Genomic DNA, 18,100 nt, shown 5'->3' on the forward strand with positions numbered 1-18,100 from the left:
GTCTGAGAGTCTACCATCATTGAAGCAATTTGTGAGTGACTACTATGTTTACAAACACAAAAACAGCATTTAATATTTCTGTATAGTTTGTGGAGAAGTTATTTAACAAAAAGAGCGTAGACCACTTATGACCTGGTCTATCCAGAGTCCACATTTGAACTGGGCTGGACATTTATAATATGTTGCACCAAGTACACGGAACTACAGACCACAACACAACACACCACACCAATACTACTTCCTGTTGATGCTATGTGAAAAACAGGCTGTCACTGAACATTTCCTTATGCAGTCCAATCTATACTGAGATTTGGAGAATGTATTAAATATCACCACATGACAGAGGGATACACAACAAAAACACATCAGTATTAGATGAGTGTCTTGTTGTCTTGACACACACATAAAATGCTGTGGACATTGCCTGGCTGATTTAATGGACATTTTCATCACCCATTTTGGAATTGAGTTAATGATTCAGTAGCATCATCTGCTTTCAGGACCAATAAATTAGTCCTCGAGACTACATTCTCAAACAATACAGGTTTTTTCCACCTGATATTAACACCATTTGGCATCTCTAAGAATTTTTAGAAATTCTCTTATCATAGTTCTCAACACTCTAGGTCTTTTAACAATGTCAGTAAGTTCTTTTCACATTCTGAGATGCACCATTTCAAACTCTGTGCATCTTTCAAATCTGTAAAATGTAAACTTCCATGACCAGAAATGTCACAATTAATGTAATGTTTTGGGCTATTATATATACCGTGGTCGAATGGATTTCACATTAAAACCCAAGGTATCACCCCATCTGCAGAGAACATTTTCAAGGGCGGATTGTAACTTTTTTGAATCTTAGCTCGCTACTGACTGCATCAAAATTCTGCTTCTGTGTGCTAACATGGAGTGGTGTAACATCACATGTTTTGAATAGCCAAGCACAACTGGCTGTTGTTGAATGCTGTCATCCACTGTTGCTATCACCCCATGGTGGAAAACTGGTACACATGTTCTTCAGCACAAGAATCCAGATGTCATGCAATTTCATGCCCTCCTCCTTCTTACTGAAATTCCTGGGGTGGATAACAATCTCTGTGGCCTCTCTGTATCTCATGATATCCACTTCTGGCTGTCAGTACTTGGCGGCATGGCAGAGGGGAAGTAGATTCTCAACAGAATCAACCTGAAGATTCATTTACTGTGGAGCAGGCAGGCAGAAAATTAAATTTTCTTCGTGTGCGAGTTTCCAAGAAAGAAGATGCTAGCTTGGGCCACATGGTTTACTGAAAACCAATGCGCACAAACTGTTACTTACGTCAGAATTCGAAACACCACCCAAAAGAAGAATGAGGCATCAAAAAACGTTGGCAGATAGATCAACAAGGAAACCAGAGCTGCTTGCAGTAGAACTAAAACATCTTATCAGTGCATTGCTCAAGAATGGTTATTCCTTTGGCGAGGTAAGAAGAGCGTTAAGACCACCACATAGAAATCACAGCGATGCTCAAGTGCTTTTGGAGCCAAAACTTTCCCTGCTTTTCATTACAGACATTACTGACTGCATAGGAAAAAATCTTGAAAAAGTAGAACTAGAACACTGCAGTAATATACAAACCCACCCCGAAGATATGAGATCACCTAAAATTGGGCAAGGATGCTCGCCAATCACTTGAAACAAATGGGAATTTATAGGACTCTGTGTAGTTGTGAGGAGGTGTATGTGGGTACTACAAAAATAAATCACAAGAGAAATTGCAGAAGAGGGATATTGACAGATCGGGTATTGAAAACAAGTGATGTCACGGAACATTTTATTAACTGTATCTTTCAAACCTAACTGCACATTACCCTTCACAGCCACATATTGTATAATGCTGTTACAGGACAACTACATCACTTTAAATACATCTTACGTATCTCTGCTTACATCAAACAAATCTGGTTGTGTGATTATGTTCTGAGTGGTCTAAAATCTATTTTGGAATATATAGTGAAAATAAGAAAATTAAGAGTTTTCAAAATTAATAACTGAAAATACAATGAATTACACTCAACGTAAACAATGAAAATTATGTCAGTGTTAATATAAATAATAATAAAGTTTTTTTAAGCTAATAAGTTGTGACTTAACTAATGGAACAGAGGTACTGTTGGATACAATGCTCAGTGGTTTAGCACAAGAAAATGTGATGAAGGTATAATATCATACATAAAATTACATGTTTTTCAGTGTATCAGGTAAGTCACTGAACATAGAAATGGGCTTACACTGCTGCACACACCTACTCTTCTATAACTTCAGCTGCCTGAGTTAAAATCCCTGAAAATCGCCCATTTTACTGGAATTTCTTCAAAAGTATACAATTCAACTTAACCGTTTTGCTGCTGTGGGAGTGTACACACTTCCTGCTATGCCATTTCCCAGGTGTTGTGGACATGTATACATGCATTGCTTGGGTTATCATAAGTGCTACAGATGTCCGAATGTGTCTTGACACAACTTCTCACTGCTGTGGATGAGTTAGTTCTGTATCTCAGTGAACAAAAAAATTTCAAGTATTTATGGTACAACATATGTGCCTTATTGCAAGCTACATCTTGAAAAAAAAAATACCCACATATTTTGAATTGTTTATAAGATACGACGATTGTTATGACCACACGATTCACAATATGTAAGGTTGTAATGGGCAAGTCTCGTGTGACTCTTCTTTGGATATAAAGCCCAATAACTCCAGAATGAAATGTGATATCATTATGTTCTCAATTTTAAATACAATTTTGATATATTATCTACATTTCATTCACAGTGTTGTATGAGCTAAAATCAACCATGCACAAAGTTCACATAATGTGTTTTTACCTCTTTAAAATTTTGCACACTGTTTTACTTAACTTGATGCAGCCCAGTAAGCTTGATGGATAATGAAAAGAAATTCAGTTCTTTATCAAGTGAAGAAATTGGACTGTAAGATGCCCAAAAATCAAGTTTTTTTTCACCTAATAGTTTTCCAATAACTGGATGATAAGTAATCCATATCAGACGCAATGCCATCTCTTAGCACACGCGCCAGCTTTTGGCAGGCAGTACAGCCATAAAAAAAGTCACGTCAGCACACAATGCCAAGAGCACCTCTGTAGCAGCAAAATGTTTAAAAATGAAGCATTTTTAATTCAAATTCCTATGTCTGATTAACCCATTGTGAAATTAAGTAATATGCATACCGATTTTTTTTTGGAAGTTGGATCTTAAAACACATCAAAGTTCTTACAATAAGATGGCAAAATATTGCTCTAATAACCACTCTATGAGGTGTAAAATTATGATGGATAAATCAGTCCTGTCACCTAAATCTGTATGCCAGTAGCTTAAATAAACAGTTCAGATAACATCAAGCATTAAATGACAGGAGACGTAAGGCAGACAAAAGCTGAATCCACATGCTTCTTGACACATGAACAGCCAATTTGATGATTTGAAAATGGTTCTCACGACTGTTTAAGTGAACATCAAGCTTATTCCTCATCTTTGTCTTTAATATACACACAACAAAAATATTTAACAATAATGGAAATTCCTAGGTGGAACAGTAAGTAAAATAAGGGAAAAGCAACCACTCACTGACGTGTGGCACATATACATACAACGGAACACAGTATTCACTAGCTTTTGAGCTCTTCTAGCCACAGTTTGCGAGTTAGAGAATATTATGTTATATCATGTGCCACATCAGTCAGCTTACAGTGAGTTGTTGCCCTTCCCTTATTTTACATACTGTTCCAACAAAAATATTTGCTGTTTGTGACAAGTTAAAACTGTATGCCACAGAGAGCCTCTAACCTACATACAGTCCAGTGCTCTAACAGTCAAGTCACATGAATGAAACCCATCTGGCTGTCAAGAGGGCAATGTGTGAGAACTTCAATAAGTACCGTAGCAAAATATTGTCATATGATCTTTCACAAAAATCAAAGGAATTCTGGTCATATGTAGAGGCTGTTAGTGGCACGAAAGTTAAAATATTCAGTCAGATTTTGATAAGATTTCAAAGTTTTGCAAATAGTGGAAAGTTGCTTTAAATTTTCAGAAATGTAAAATTGTGTGTGTGTGTGTGTGTGTTGCACAAACAAACAAACAGAGAGAGAGAGAGAGAGAGAGAGAGAGAGAGAGAGAGAGAGAGAGAGAGAGAGAGAGAGAGAGAGAGGGGGGGGGGTGAGGTATCCTATGACTATAATATCAAGGAGTCACAAATGGAATCGGCCCACTCATAGAAGTACCTGGGGGTAACACTTCGTAGGGATATGAAATGAAATAATCACACAGGCTCAGTTGTTGGTAAAGCAGGTGGTAGTCTTCAGTTTATTGGTAGAATACTTGGGGAGTGCAATCAGTATACAAAAGAGATTGCTTAAAAATCACTCGTGTGACCTATTCTAGAATATTGCTCGAGTGTGTGGGACCTGTACTAAGTAGAGCTAACAGGGGATATTGAACGTATACAGAAGAGACAGCACAAATGGTTACAGGTTTGTTTAATCCCTGGGAGAGCATTAGAGCGACTCTGAAGAAACTGAACTTGAAGATTAACATAAACTATCCTGAGGATGTCTACTAACAAAGTTTCAAGTGCCACCTTTAATGATGATTCTGGAACATTCATTATTGGAGCAAAATGTGGTTGGCATCCCTGCCAGAAGTTTCCTTGTGTTATATCTGTTAGTTATTGTTCAATGCTGTACTGAATATAATATCTGTCGCACATTTCACGAATTTTGAAATGGCAGAGTTAGAGGAGCAACACATGGGCATTAAATTTTGCATGAAATTCAAGAAAGCCTTTACAGAGCCACACCAAATGATGCAGGAAGCCTATGGTGATGAGTGCTTAAGCTGCATTAGGTGTTATGAACAGATCAGATGGTTTCAAAATGGCAGGATGGAAGTTAAAGATAACCCTTGTTCAGAATGCCTTTCAACGTCTACCAATGACACTCGTGTCAGTATCGTCAATGAAATTGTGCGTGCCATTCGAAAGCTGACTGTCCGAGAGACTGCAGAAGAATGTGAAATTTCAGTTGGATTGTGTCATGAAATCCTGACACAGTGTCTTGGAATGCATTGTGTTGCTACTAAATTCATCCCATGGCTCATGAGTCAAGAACAGAAAGACAATCTGTGAAGAGCTTTTGAATAGAACGAATGAGAACAAGATGTTCCTTAAGAGAATCGCAACTGGTGGTGAGACGTGGGTCTATGGTTATGATGTTGAAACCAAGGTTAAATTTCTACAATGGGTCGAGGAAGGTTCTCCAAGACCAAAAAAAGCTTGTCAGATCATGTCAAACAGCAAAGCCATGCTGACAGTTTTCTTTGACTTTGAAGGATTAGTTCGTCATGAGTTCGTGCCGCAGGGGCAAACTGTTAATCGATGATACTATTGGGATGTGCTGTGACCTGCAAGAAAATGTGAGAAGGAAGCGGCCTGAAATTTAGGGAGACAATTCATGGCTCTTGCATCAAGATACCGCATCCAGACATTCATCCCAGACTTAATAACATAATTATTAGTTCTTCAACTCCCAAAAACATGGCAGAAAGGAAGCAATAGCAGTTTAAGAGGTAGCAGGTCAGCACGAGAAGGTTAAGAGTGGAGAGCCACTGAGATATATGCTTCTGGAATTGTATCTATTGTTAAATTCCATTTTCTGATAAGGGAATCAGATGTTGTCATGCTAGCTACTTCCTTCCTGGTAACACTTTATAATCTCATAATCCCTCTCCAGTGACAACATGATTAGTGTTCTCGTCAATAGATACACAGAGTGATCTTTCCCTGATTGCAACAAATTGTTTCTAAGGAACTTTGCTAAGTACATCTAGGTGGTTTGTTGCAAATGGTATCTTAACTCAAAGTTTCTTATGTAAACACTTCCACATGTCTATGCAAATTTCTGCGCATTTTCCAACCATCACAGAAACAGTTTACCTGGACACATTTGAACATCATGATGCACCTCATTTACAGAAATTTCAGCCACAGGTAGTGTTTCACCAAGATGTTTTGCACCAATAAACTAAAGGTTCCTTCTTTGCTAGTAGTTGGATGTAACTTTTCCAGACAGATGGATCAGCAGGGAGGATCCACATTCACCTCACACAATCCCTCTTGACCTTTTGTTGTGGTTACATTACAGATAAAATGTTCTGTTCACTAGTTCCTAATGTGAAAACTCTAGCAGCACAAATATGACACACTGCAAAGGCAGTGCTGTAAGAGATGTTTGCAAATACATGGATAGGAACTGAGTACTGCCTAAACATTCTGCAAGCAATAAAAGGAGCTTAAGTGGAAGACTTGCAACAAACAGTATAGCTGTATTTAGTATAGTTCCTCAGAAATATATTTCTGTAATCACAGAAATATTTCATGTTCTCCCTGTAGGCGTGTGAGTTTGGAAATATAAATGCACATACAAAACATGTCAACAGACACACTTCAGGAAATGCAGTGGGATTACTTCCAATATTTAGTTATATCTTTGATTGATCCATGGTTATTGGGAAAGATGTTAGTCTGCCTCTCCTCCTCCCATTTATACAAAAGCTGACATGGTAGATATGTTTTTAAATAAGCTTCAAGTGCTGATAGCATCAACAATTTCTTCTCAAAGGCTCCCTTGGCTAGTTCATCTGCTCTGTCAGTTCCTAGCATGTTGATATGGCTCACTGTCCAAAGGATGATAATAGTGGCTTTAGTTCTGTAAAGAACATATAAAAGCATTCGAGTCCCGGAGAGGGCAGTCTCGTGTGTGTGTGTGTGTGTGTGTGTGTGTGTGTGTGTGTGTTGTGTGTGTGTGTGTTTTCCTGATGAAGACTGTGGCCAAAAGCTAATATGTAAGTGTCCTTTAGTTGACACACATCTGCAACTTAACGTGTCATCTTTACAGTAAGTAGCAAACTATTTTTTTCCTTACATTGCCGACAGAAGAGCATCTGGATATTTCACAAAAGTCATATTATTTCCGGGAAACTGTTGAGAGTGTCAGCAGCATACCAAAGCTTTCTGGACAAAACAAATTTTGAAGTATGTGAGAGATCAAACTTGAGTTACTAGTTCCACTGTATTAATCATACAGCCACTCAATTGACAACAGTGTTTGAAGAAATTATTATGGACATACGAGGGGGGGGGACCCAAAACAAACCGGATTGTTGTCATAAGTAATTTATTGATGAACCTTTTAACAAAATTACTTCAGTCACCTTCAAAATACTCTCCAATACATGTGATGCAATCGTCAAGTCTCTTTTTCCCACTGCTGGAAGCATGTTTGGAACTCCTCAAGTTTGATATTGTCCAGTGCCCTTTGCGAAGCTGTTTTTACCGCCTCCACATCATCATAACGCTCCCCTTTTAGCGTTCTTTTCATTCGTGGAAATAGGAAAAAGTCTCACTGGGCTAGGTCCAGTGAATACAGAGCATGGGGAATGACAGACCACCTCTGAGATACCAAATAGTGGGTCACTCGTAAGACCGTGTGTGCTGGAGCGTTGTCGTGATGCAGAAACCAGTCATCTGATCGCCAAAGCTCTGGGCGTTTCCTCCTCACATCCTCTCGCAGACACCTTAAAACATCCAAGTAAAAGTGCTGGTTAACAGTCTCGCCAGGGGGTATGAATTCCTGATGCACAATTCCACGTATATCAAAATGACAATGATTATTATCTTCACATTTGACCTCATTTGCCTTGCTTTTTTTTTGGTCTGGGAGAGTTGGGAGGCCTCCACTGGCTTTGTTCAAGAAGTTTGGATCACGTGCAAATCTCTGTTTTCAAGTACTGACACACATTCATGCGGATGGTTTTTTGCTCCTGTGTGAAAAGGAGCGGAACAAATTTAGCAGCAACACGTCTCATGTGCAAATCCTGACTCAAAATCCGTTGGCAAGAGCTCCAACTGATTCCTGTCTCTACTGAAATTTGGTCGATCGTTTGGTGGACCTTTTCAATGTTCTCATTTCACGATGTTGAAGGGCGTCCAGTACGAGCTTAGTCTTCAACATACATCTCACTATGTTTAAAGTGCCCAAACCACTCAAAAACCTGTGTGCGGCTCATAGCGTCCTCCTGGAAAGTTTCGTGAAGCATTTGGTGTGTCTCCACTGCAGTTTTTATAAGCAGGAAACAAAATTTCACACACGCTCTTTGTTCTTTTAAAGTTGCCATAACGACTTCGCAGAGGTAAGCTGCCAACAGTCAGAGAAACACAATACCACACTTGCACGTTCAGCTCTACACTGACGCCGTCTGCACAGCTGTTTCATGAAGCTCTACTAACACCATCTAGCGTGAGAACCCTGCGCAACGTGTACGAGTGGCACTGCCCTCGGAGTCCAGTTTCTTTTGGGTCCCCCCTCATATGCATACTAAACTTGTTCTTTTTTGAAGCCGTCTGTGGAGACCTGGTTGAATCATACGCATTCCTGAAGGACTGAATAGAAATGACAGTGGTAAATAAATGGGGCCATGTCAGCTTTAATACCTTGCTTACACCATGGTGATTTGTGACGTTGGGATACAGAGAGTGGTTGTCTAGTGTGTATGATATCTTTTGCCAAACACTGACAAAAGTGCCCCAACAGTCAGACTGTTGTGCCCCAAGTTTTTAAATGATCATCAGTCTTTGTTCCCCATTAAGTTCAACTGTAACACAAGCAAACACTCATTTGCCACATTCAGCAATTAGTCATCAGCTGCAATGCACCTGCAACAGATACTGCCATGTCACTGATAATAGGTGCTGTACACGTATCGGTTATTTCATTATTATTGTAGCGTGAACAACACTATGAGGCAAATTAAAACAATGAAAGTCTTCCCTGCTTTTGGCAATCACTGTGTTTAACACATGTAGTTCTTGTTTCAATTTTTATTGGATGGTTGCTTCATCTATCCCGCCAGTAATGCTCATATTGTCTTTTCATTGGTACGCATTGTAAAAATGTATTAAGTTGCTTTGTGTTTCCCAATGAAATTTAGTCACAGGAAATCAATTCTGCTTAAATGATTCAGAGAGTTTTAGAAAACATATCACTACTGACACAGCAGATTTCCAAAATAAACTCTGAGATTACTGGACTTTTTTTGTTAAGTGTTTTAGGTGAAAAAAAGACTGCAGCGAGAAAACAACACACAGAGGAATATGCAGTGCAATCTTTACTTCCACGTTAAACTTACAATGACTGGAGTAAGTCAGTGGATGTTGGGATAATGGAAGAAGACTGAATAACAAGGATGTTGCGTAATTCTACTTATTTTAATCCCATAATTAATTAGAAGTAGTAGCTGGTGTACATCAAAGGGATGAATGTCTCCAGCAGCATGCTGTCTATTAGGCTCATATAGAAATCTTCCATTATGAGGACGACTCTGCTATGATGTACAAGATCTAATAAACCCAGGGCAGACGGTATGGGTGACTCATGCATAATCTACTTGGATTAAGATGAGTCATTAATGGAATATCATGAGGATGGTTACATCTGCTTCCCAGGATGTAATCCCACAGAAATTTCAGCAAGCAAGTTGCTTTATGTGTGGCAAACAGCCTAATTTATTGAACACTAGGACTAAAAATGAAATCGGCCTGCTACTTCTCGCAGGTGTTTACCTAAGTGTATGATCATGTTGTTGTTGTTGTGGTCTTCAGTCCTGAGACTGGTTTGATGCACCTCTCCATACTACTCTATCCTGTGCAAGCTTCATCATCTCCCAGTACTTACTGCAACGTACATTCTTCTGAATCTGCTTAGTGTATTCATCTCTTGGTTTCCCTCTACGATTTCTACCCTGATGCTGCCCTCCAATGCTAAATTTGTGATCCCCTGATGCCTCAAAACATGTCCTACCAACGGGTCCCTTCTTTTTGTCAAGTTGTGCCACAAACTCCTCTTCTCCCCCATTCTATTCAATACCTCCTCATTAGTTATGTGATCTACCCATCTAATCTTCAGCATTCTTCTGTAGCACCACATTTCGAAAGCTTCTATTCTCTTCTTGTCCAAACTATTTATCGTCCATTTTTCACTTCCATACATGGATACACTCCATTCAAATACTTTCAGAAACGACTTCCTGACACTTAAATCTATACTGGATGTTAACAAATTTCTCTTCTTCAGAAACGCTTTCCTTGCCATTGCCAGTCTACATTTTATATCCTCTCTACTTCGACCATCATCAGTTATTTTATACCCTAAATAGCAAAACTCCTTCACTACTTTAAGTGTCTCATTTCCTAATCTAATTCCCTCAGCATCACCCGATTTAATTAGACTACATTCCATTATCCTAGTTTTGTTTTTGTTGATGTCCATCTTATATCCTCCTTTCAACACATTGTCCATTCCGTTCAACTGCTCTTCCAAGTCCTTTGCCATCTTTGACAGAATTACAATGTCATCGGCGAACCTCAGAGTTTTTATTTCTTCTCCCTGGATTTTAATACCTACTCCGAATTTTTCTTTTGTTTCCTTTACTGCTTGCTCAATATACAGACTGAATAACATCGGGGATAGGCTACAGCCCTGTCTCACTCCCTTCCCAACCACTGCTTCCCTTTCATGTCCCTCGACTCTTATAACTGCCAACTGGTTTCTGTACAAATTGTAAATAGCCTTTTGCTCCCTGTGTTTTACCCCTGCCACCTTAAGAATTTGCAAGAGAGCATTCCATTCAACATTCTTAAAAGCTTTCTCTAAGTCTACAAATGCCAGAAACTAAGGTTTGCCTTTCCTTAATCTTTCTTCTAAGATAAGTCGTAAGGTCAGTATTGCCTCACGTGTTCCAACATTTCTACGGAATCCAAACTGATCCTCCCCAAGGTCCGCTTCTACCAGTTTTTCCATTCGCCTGTAAAGAATTCGCGTTAGTATTTTGCAGCTGTGACTTATTAAACTGATAGTTCGGTAATTTTCACATCTGTCAACATCTGCTTTCTTTGAGGTTGGAATTATTAAATTCTTCTTGAAGTCTGAGGGTATTTCGCCTGCCTCATACATCTTGCTCACCAGATGGTAGAGTTTTGTCATGACTGGCTCTCCCAAGGCCGTCAGTAGTTCTAATGGAATGTTGTCTACTCCCGGGGCCTTGTTTCGACTCAGGTCTTTCAGTGTACTATCAAACTCTTCACGCAGTATTGTATCTCCCATTTCATCTTCATCTGCATCGTCTTCCATTTCCAGAACATTGTCCTCAAGTACATTGCCCTTGTATAAACCCTCTATATACTCCTTCCACCTTTCCGCCTTCCCTTCTTTGCTTAGAACTGGGTTTCCATCTGAGCTCTTGATATTCGTACAAGTGGCTCTCTTTTCTCCAAAGGTATATTTTCCTGTAGGCAGTATCTATCTTACCCCTAGTGAGATAAGCCTCTACATCCTTACATTTGTCCTCTAGCCATGCCTGCTTAGCCATTTTGACCTTCCTGTTGATCTCATTTTTGAGACGTTTGTATTCCTTTTTGCCTGCTTCATTTACTGCACTTTTATATTTTCTCCTTTCATCAATTAAATTCAATATTTCTTCTGTTACCCACGGATTTCTATTAGCCCTTGTCTTTTTACCTACTTGATCTTCTGCTGCCTTCACTACTTCATCCTTCAGAGCTACCCATTCTTCTTCTTCTGTATTTCTTTCCTCCATTCCTGTCAATTGTTCCCTTATGCTCTCCCTGAAACTCTCTACAACCTCTGGTTCTTTCAGTTTATCCAGGTCCCATCTCCTTAAATTAGCACCTTTTTGTAGTTTCTTCAGTTTTAATCTACAGTTCATAACCAATAGATTGTGGTCAGAGTCCACATCTGACCCTGGAAATGTCTTACAATTTAAAACCTGATTCCTAAATCTCTGTCTTTCCATTAGATAATCTATCTGAAACCTGTCAGTATCTCCAGGATTCTTCCATGTATACAACCTTCTTTTATGATTCTTGAACCAAGTATTAGCTATGATTAAGTTATGCTCTATGCACTATCTGAATAATATCTTTTATTTCATCATACATTTCTTTAATTTCTTCGTAATCTGCAGAGCTAGTTGGCATATAAACTTGTACTATTGTAGTAGGCGTGGGCTTTGTGTCTATCTTGGCCACAATAATGCGTTCACTATGCTGTTTGTAGTAGCTTACCCGCACTCCTATTTTTTATTCATTATTAAACCTACTCCTGCATTACCCCTATTTGATTTTGTATTTATAACGCTGTATTCACCTGACCAAAAGTCTTGTTCCTCCTGTCACCGAACTTCACTAATTCCCACTATATCTAACTTTAACCTATCCATTTCCCTTTTTAAATTTTCTAACCTACCTGCCCAATTAAGGTATCTGACATTCCATGCTCCGATCCGTAGAATGCCAGTTTTCTTTCTCCTGATAACGACGTCCTCTTGAGTAGTCCCCGCCCGGAGATCCGAATGGGGGACTATTTTACCTCCGGAATATTTTACCCAAGAGGACGACATCATCATTTAATCATACAGTAAAGCTGCATGCCCTCGGGAAAAATTACGGCTGTAGTTTCCCCTTGCTTTCAGCCGTTCGTAGTACCAGCACAGCAAGGCCGTTTTGGTTAATGTTACAAGGCCAGATCAGTCAATCATCCAGACTGTTGCCCCTGCAACTACTGAAAACGCTGCTGCCCCTCTTCAGGAACCACACGTTTGTCTGGCCTCTCAACAGATACCCCTCCGTTGTGGTTGCACCTACGGTACGGCCATCTGTATCGCTGAGGCACGCAAGCCTCCCTACCAACGGCAAGGTCCATGGTTCATGGGGGCGGGGGGGGGGGGGGGGGGTCCATGGTTCATGGTTCATGATCATGTGGCTGAGTAAATCTCATTTTACAGAAGTACATGACTCTGAATTTTGCAGGTGATAAACAATATTCCTGATTTTGGATCCATGTCTGCACTTTTCATAGCTCAGTCTGAAACTGACATTCTGTTACTCATAGTGATGTGAACCTACTGTAGAGACAAAGTAATTTGTAGAATTTAGAACAGCCTTTTATTAAAAATTTTTCATTTATTTTATGACCAATAATTGACAATGCGGATCATAAAATGGGTCCTCCAACAATTGCACCATTTATTGTGTTTGGAAGCAGGATGGTGATCAAGACTCTGAACTCTGTGGGACCCCATTTTCCTGTATGTGTTGGATACTAAGCAACACATGTACTCTGACATGGAATAGTTAATGGGGTAAAAAATATTACTCAAAATGTAGCTTGAAGCCACACTTTTGTAACAAAGCCAAGAAGTGGTGTCTACATGCCTCTCGCAAATCAATGAAGATCATAGGTGCCACTGATGTACAAAGGCGTCTTTGATGGCAGACTCAAACTGTAAAAAGTGATTTGTTTGCAGACACCAACAGTGTCTTATTTGGCGTACATTTGGGCAGTTTGACTGGTTGGTGTTAAACTGATTGGTCTGTATCTATCTTTATTGCTAGGGTTTTTATCTGCTTTTAATGTCATTATGATTATGCTTTCATTCTATGATTAAGGGAACCCATTTCTGTCTTATCTTGTTGAATGCCGTTATAATTATTTTGCCACAGCTACACACGAGATGGACCAGTGGGTTATATATTGTATCTGGTCTCGAGGATGTCTCCTAACATTGTGCTTCTGTAAATTGGGCATTACATATCTAAAGCATCGATACTGGTGGAACTTCTATTTACGTTCAGTATTATGAAAAAACACATTGATAGTCCCTATATCAAATAATGTTAAGTCCAGGATGGAATAACAATATTTTGAACAGGACATACTGCTACTCGGCATTAAGATGAGGCACTGGGTCACAGGCAGGCACAACGAAAAGACTACCACATATTCAAGTTTTAGGCTGTAAAGCTGTCTTCCTTCTTCTACTTCGAAAGGAGGTCTTTCGACTGAAAATATATATTTAACAATCTTTTTTTTGTGCCTGTCTGTGACTCAATGTCTCCTCTATATGGTGACTAGCAATCTCTCCCTTTTCATAATAATGTTAACACCTTTATCAAAAATTCCAGCTGGAAAGGAGTGTCATTAATATGACAGTTTGGCCCACCCTTGAGATGCTGGCTTACATGTGTTCATTGTGGTAACACGTTTTCCCAACAATCTTTCTTTCTTTTTCTTTTGACTGTTTAAAAAAACAGCACCTTCTTTCTTAGACACTTGAATAAGATTAGGTTGTCAGAGGAAGCATTGCTACACAGATGTTCACCTTTCTTCTTTTACTGCTGTGGGACTGGCTTGCATCTAGGAGGTCCTGTAGAGAAGGATAGTGTGCTGTCTGCTGCTTGAATATTATGCTCTTTGTGTCTCTCATCAATGTTCTTCTCTTAATTTGATATGATTTGAGCTAAAGAGGAGTATGCATATTATTTGGCAGTTCAGAACAACCGACATGATATGCCTTCAGTGGGCCACAAAAGTGGTATGGATGAGATAACTCGATAATGGTCACTGTCGCACAGATTTCTGTGTGCACTTCACTGTTTGTTACCACTGCAAGGCTCGGACTACAGTTACGTAAACAGCAGGAGATGTAGTACAGGCAACACTAAAATGTATGGGAGTGCCTTTATTAATTAGACGGCAGCCTTTATTCATTAGACTGCAGTCCAGTTTTCCTCTACTATTCATGTATGGGTACCGAAGTTACCCCAGAGGATAAGGGGAGGAGGTTGCTATTGCATTACATCTATTTCTCAGCACAGAATTTCAGTATTAAGATGAAGATGTACACACAACAAATTGTTATTAAGGCAGGCAGGTGAATCCAAATGGATACTGCTAGGAGTGTAGAACTTAATGATGTCCGATTGCTATAGATGGAAGATTGTATTAACACATATTTCTGTATTAATCTGATTTTTGCAAAAGCTTGATCTATATTTGGTGGTGACAGTAATCTTTATGGTTCCACTGAATAACTGATAGATATTGGAGGAGGGGTTGGGGGTGGGAGGGTAGAGCCAATTAAGGTGATCAGAGTTTACGCTGGTCGTCACTTGTTCTCAAGCGTCCCAAAGGATAGGTGTAATATCCATATGTTCTGGTAATGGGATACCTTAGAGGAAATGCGGCTTTCTTTTCAGGAAACATTATGAGAAAATTTAGAGAACCGGCATTTGAAGCTGACTGCCAAACGATTCTGCTGCCACCAATAAACATTGCGCGTAAGGACCAGGAAGATAACATATGAGAAATTAGGGTTCATACGGAGGTGTGCAGACAGTCATTTTTCCCCTGCTCTATTTGCAAGTGGAACAGGAGCGGAAATGAAAAATAGTGGTACAGGGTACCCTCCACCATGCATCTTACGGTGGTTTGCGGAATATCTATGTAGATGTAGATATGTAAATTTTGTGTGTGTGTGTGTGTGTGTGTGTGTGTGTGTGTGTGTGTGTGTGTGTGTGAGAGAGAGAGAGAGAGAGAGAGAGAGAGAGAGAGAGAGAGAGAGCACGGCCTCCATTCGGTGATGTTTGTGTAAGTGGATTGGCTGCTTGCAGGAGTAAGAAGGGGGTACTTTTTGCTCCATCAGTGACACATTAGGATAGAGGTCTGCAGCTGTACTAGCATGCCCCCCCCCCCCCTTCTTCTGGTGTCATAAGGTTAAATATGAAGGGAGGTAATAAACGGTTCACGATTTGAAAAGAGGGAGTACTAACTGCAACATTAGCAAAGCATGTACAAAACACACGTGCACACATTTTTTTTCTCGTGTAGGAACAACAAGCAGTCAAGTGTTTTGCACCATTATATCGTGCCTCTTTGGCTCATAAGTTCATTCACATAGAAAGTGTAAAATATAATCTTACACCACAGAAAAGTGCTATCTAATCTAAGGTATCTTTCCCCAAAAGGTTCACACTCTATTGTACGAATTTGGGAAAAGGGGGGTTAATACAGGTGGTTGAAGAAAAGGGAATTGTAGAATGTGAAGAGAGGAGAGTGGTGGGGTGGGGGAGGGGGGGGGGTGGAGGGGGGAGAGGGTAGTACTGCAATATCTCAGGGCATCTTGCTTGCACACATGAAAAGATTTGTGAGCCTCCTGGGTGGTAGTTGTGCTGGTGACTGTAAACTGTATAGGACTCCTATTTAAAATTAAATATTTTACTTCCTGAAACAGTGCAGAATATGGTGCTAGAAAGTGTGCTCACCCACGCCAATCACTTTAGGAGTCAATGACAGCCTCATTCTCTGAGCATGATTAGGGGTACACAGATAAGCCAAGTTAGTTTAAAATGTTAATAAGCTAAACATAAAGCAAAAGTCAAGGTTGCAAGCTACATTCAGACACACATTTGCTTAGGAGCCACCCATCCCAAGCTGATATAATGTATTCAGTTACTAAGTATTAGCCCTACCAATAGTTTGTAAAAAGGGGTTTTCACATTTTCTTTTTTTTCTGCCTGAGTCTGATTCAACAGTGTGATTTAAGTAGGAAAGTAATGTAGCTGATGGAAAGAAAGAACGCGGTGAAGACAAGATGCACAAATGAGAAGTCTCCTCTTGCCTGTGCTAACTTCTTGCAGAGTTTAGTTGGCCAATCATGCTCTGGTGGCCATTCAGGAATAAACACAAAATCAGCTTCACTTGTCAGGGCAGTCACCAGCGCCAAATATCTGAAAGTTGACAAAATTTATTTTAGATACTATAGTATATCATGATGATAAATAAGATTAAACTGCAAGGTAAATGATGAAGGGCTGCGGTAATTAGCAAATTTCTCAAAATATTAAGCACACAACAAAAACAGAATTTAAAAATGAGTGCAGTAAATCGAATTCTGCCTCGTCACAATGGCCTTTATTGATAGCACTGTCAGTTTACAAGGAACTGAAATGTAGACAATTAGAGTGTTATATTCCTGAACATGGGGAATTTTTTCTTTTGTTTTTGTAACATTTTTAATAAACGACAACACAGAGATGGTGAAATTTTATTTACTATATGTAACAATGGTCAGGAACATGTCAGAACAAGGATGGTAAAAAAGCAATGTCTGGGAAGGTTACAGTGATAGTTTGTGACATCTAAATTGTAGGAAAATGTAAAATGTGGAAAATAATGTTTTAAGCTGTAAATATTATGTTACCTCCTTGCATTTCCATACTTTATGTATGATATATGTACATGGCAGGCATCGAAAGACTTGTCAGGGACCTGTTTGTTATCTAATAAATGTTTATTATCTAATAAAAACTGCTGATGTAACTGGAACAGATAACTGTCTGGGAAGTAGGAACTTTTGACTCAACTTCATATGTAATAATCGATGTTTTTGAAAGCCTGCAGCTGTAATTCATTATTCAAATAATGCAATACTGCACTAGTTACACATTTTTTCACACTTAGCATGATGTGTTTATGGAATTTTTTCTTGTTGTCAAGTGCAGATACGTACATAATTATTTTGTGATGTTTGAATGTTTGTTATTCTGCATCTCTTGCACTGTACTCATATTTTGCATGTTATCAGGTACTATGCCTCCTCAGTTATGCACAAACCACACACAAGCAAACTATCATTCACATGGCTGGTTTGTATCAAATCACAAAAATTCATACGTAGGTACTGCACTTGACAACGAGAATAAACTCTTGAAAAACATTTTTCTCAGCATGAAAAAATAAAAAAAAAAAATGTTACCAGCATTGTGTTTAAACTAAAAACATCTGAACAACACAAAGTACATGACTGTGTCAACTAGTGCTACATGGCCAAATGCTAAAATATGCTAAATATGATTCAACAAAGGTGTCATGATGATCACAACAACTATGAAACTGCATTTGTGCAGTAGAGACAGTTTGGAAATGGTTCTGGTTTGTCATGAAATCTTTGCTTGAACGAACCCAGTTAGTCACAGCAGCCACCACACCAAGTAGAGCTTGGCAGCGGTGAGAGAAATGGCATGCATTGCTCCAGCTTTTATGGGTTCACTAGTTCAGATTGCTGAGTAGACTGCTCTGGTGCCAAGAAACTAATCACATAATATTTGTAAACACTACTGGATGGCTAACA

The 18,100-nt window shown here is 39.3% G+C and overlaps 1 protein-coding gene across 5 annotated transcripts in view; it reads right to left on the reverse strand.

Annotated features, from left to right (window-relative positions):
• The window catches only part of LOC126345893 (ATP-dependent 6-phosphofructokinase), an 86,084-nt gene that overhangs the window by 45,139 nt on the left and 22,845 nt on the right, over positions 1-18,100 (reverse strand). For all 5 annotated transcript variants that reach the window (XM_050002144.1, XM_050002143.1, XM_050002141.1 and 2 more), the window contains exon 6: positions 16,589-16,697. In XM_050002144.1, the coding sequence (XP_049858101.1) occupies positions 16,589-16,697 (109 nt within the window). The remainder of the gene's footprint in view (positions 1-16,588; positions 16,698-18,100) is intronic.

This window comes from Schistocerca gregaria, chromosome 1 (assembly GCF_023897955.1).
Source record: "Schistocerca gregaria isolate iqSchGreg1 chromosome 1, iqSchGreg1.2, whole genome shotgun sequence".
Classification (NCBI taxonomy): Eukaryota; Metazoa; Arthropoda; class Insecta; order Orthoptera; family Acrididae; genus Schistocerca; species Schistocerca gregaria.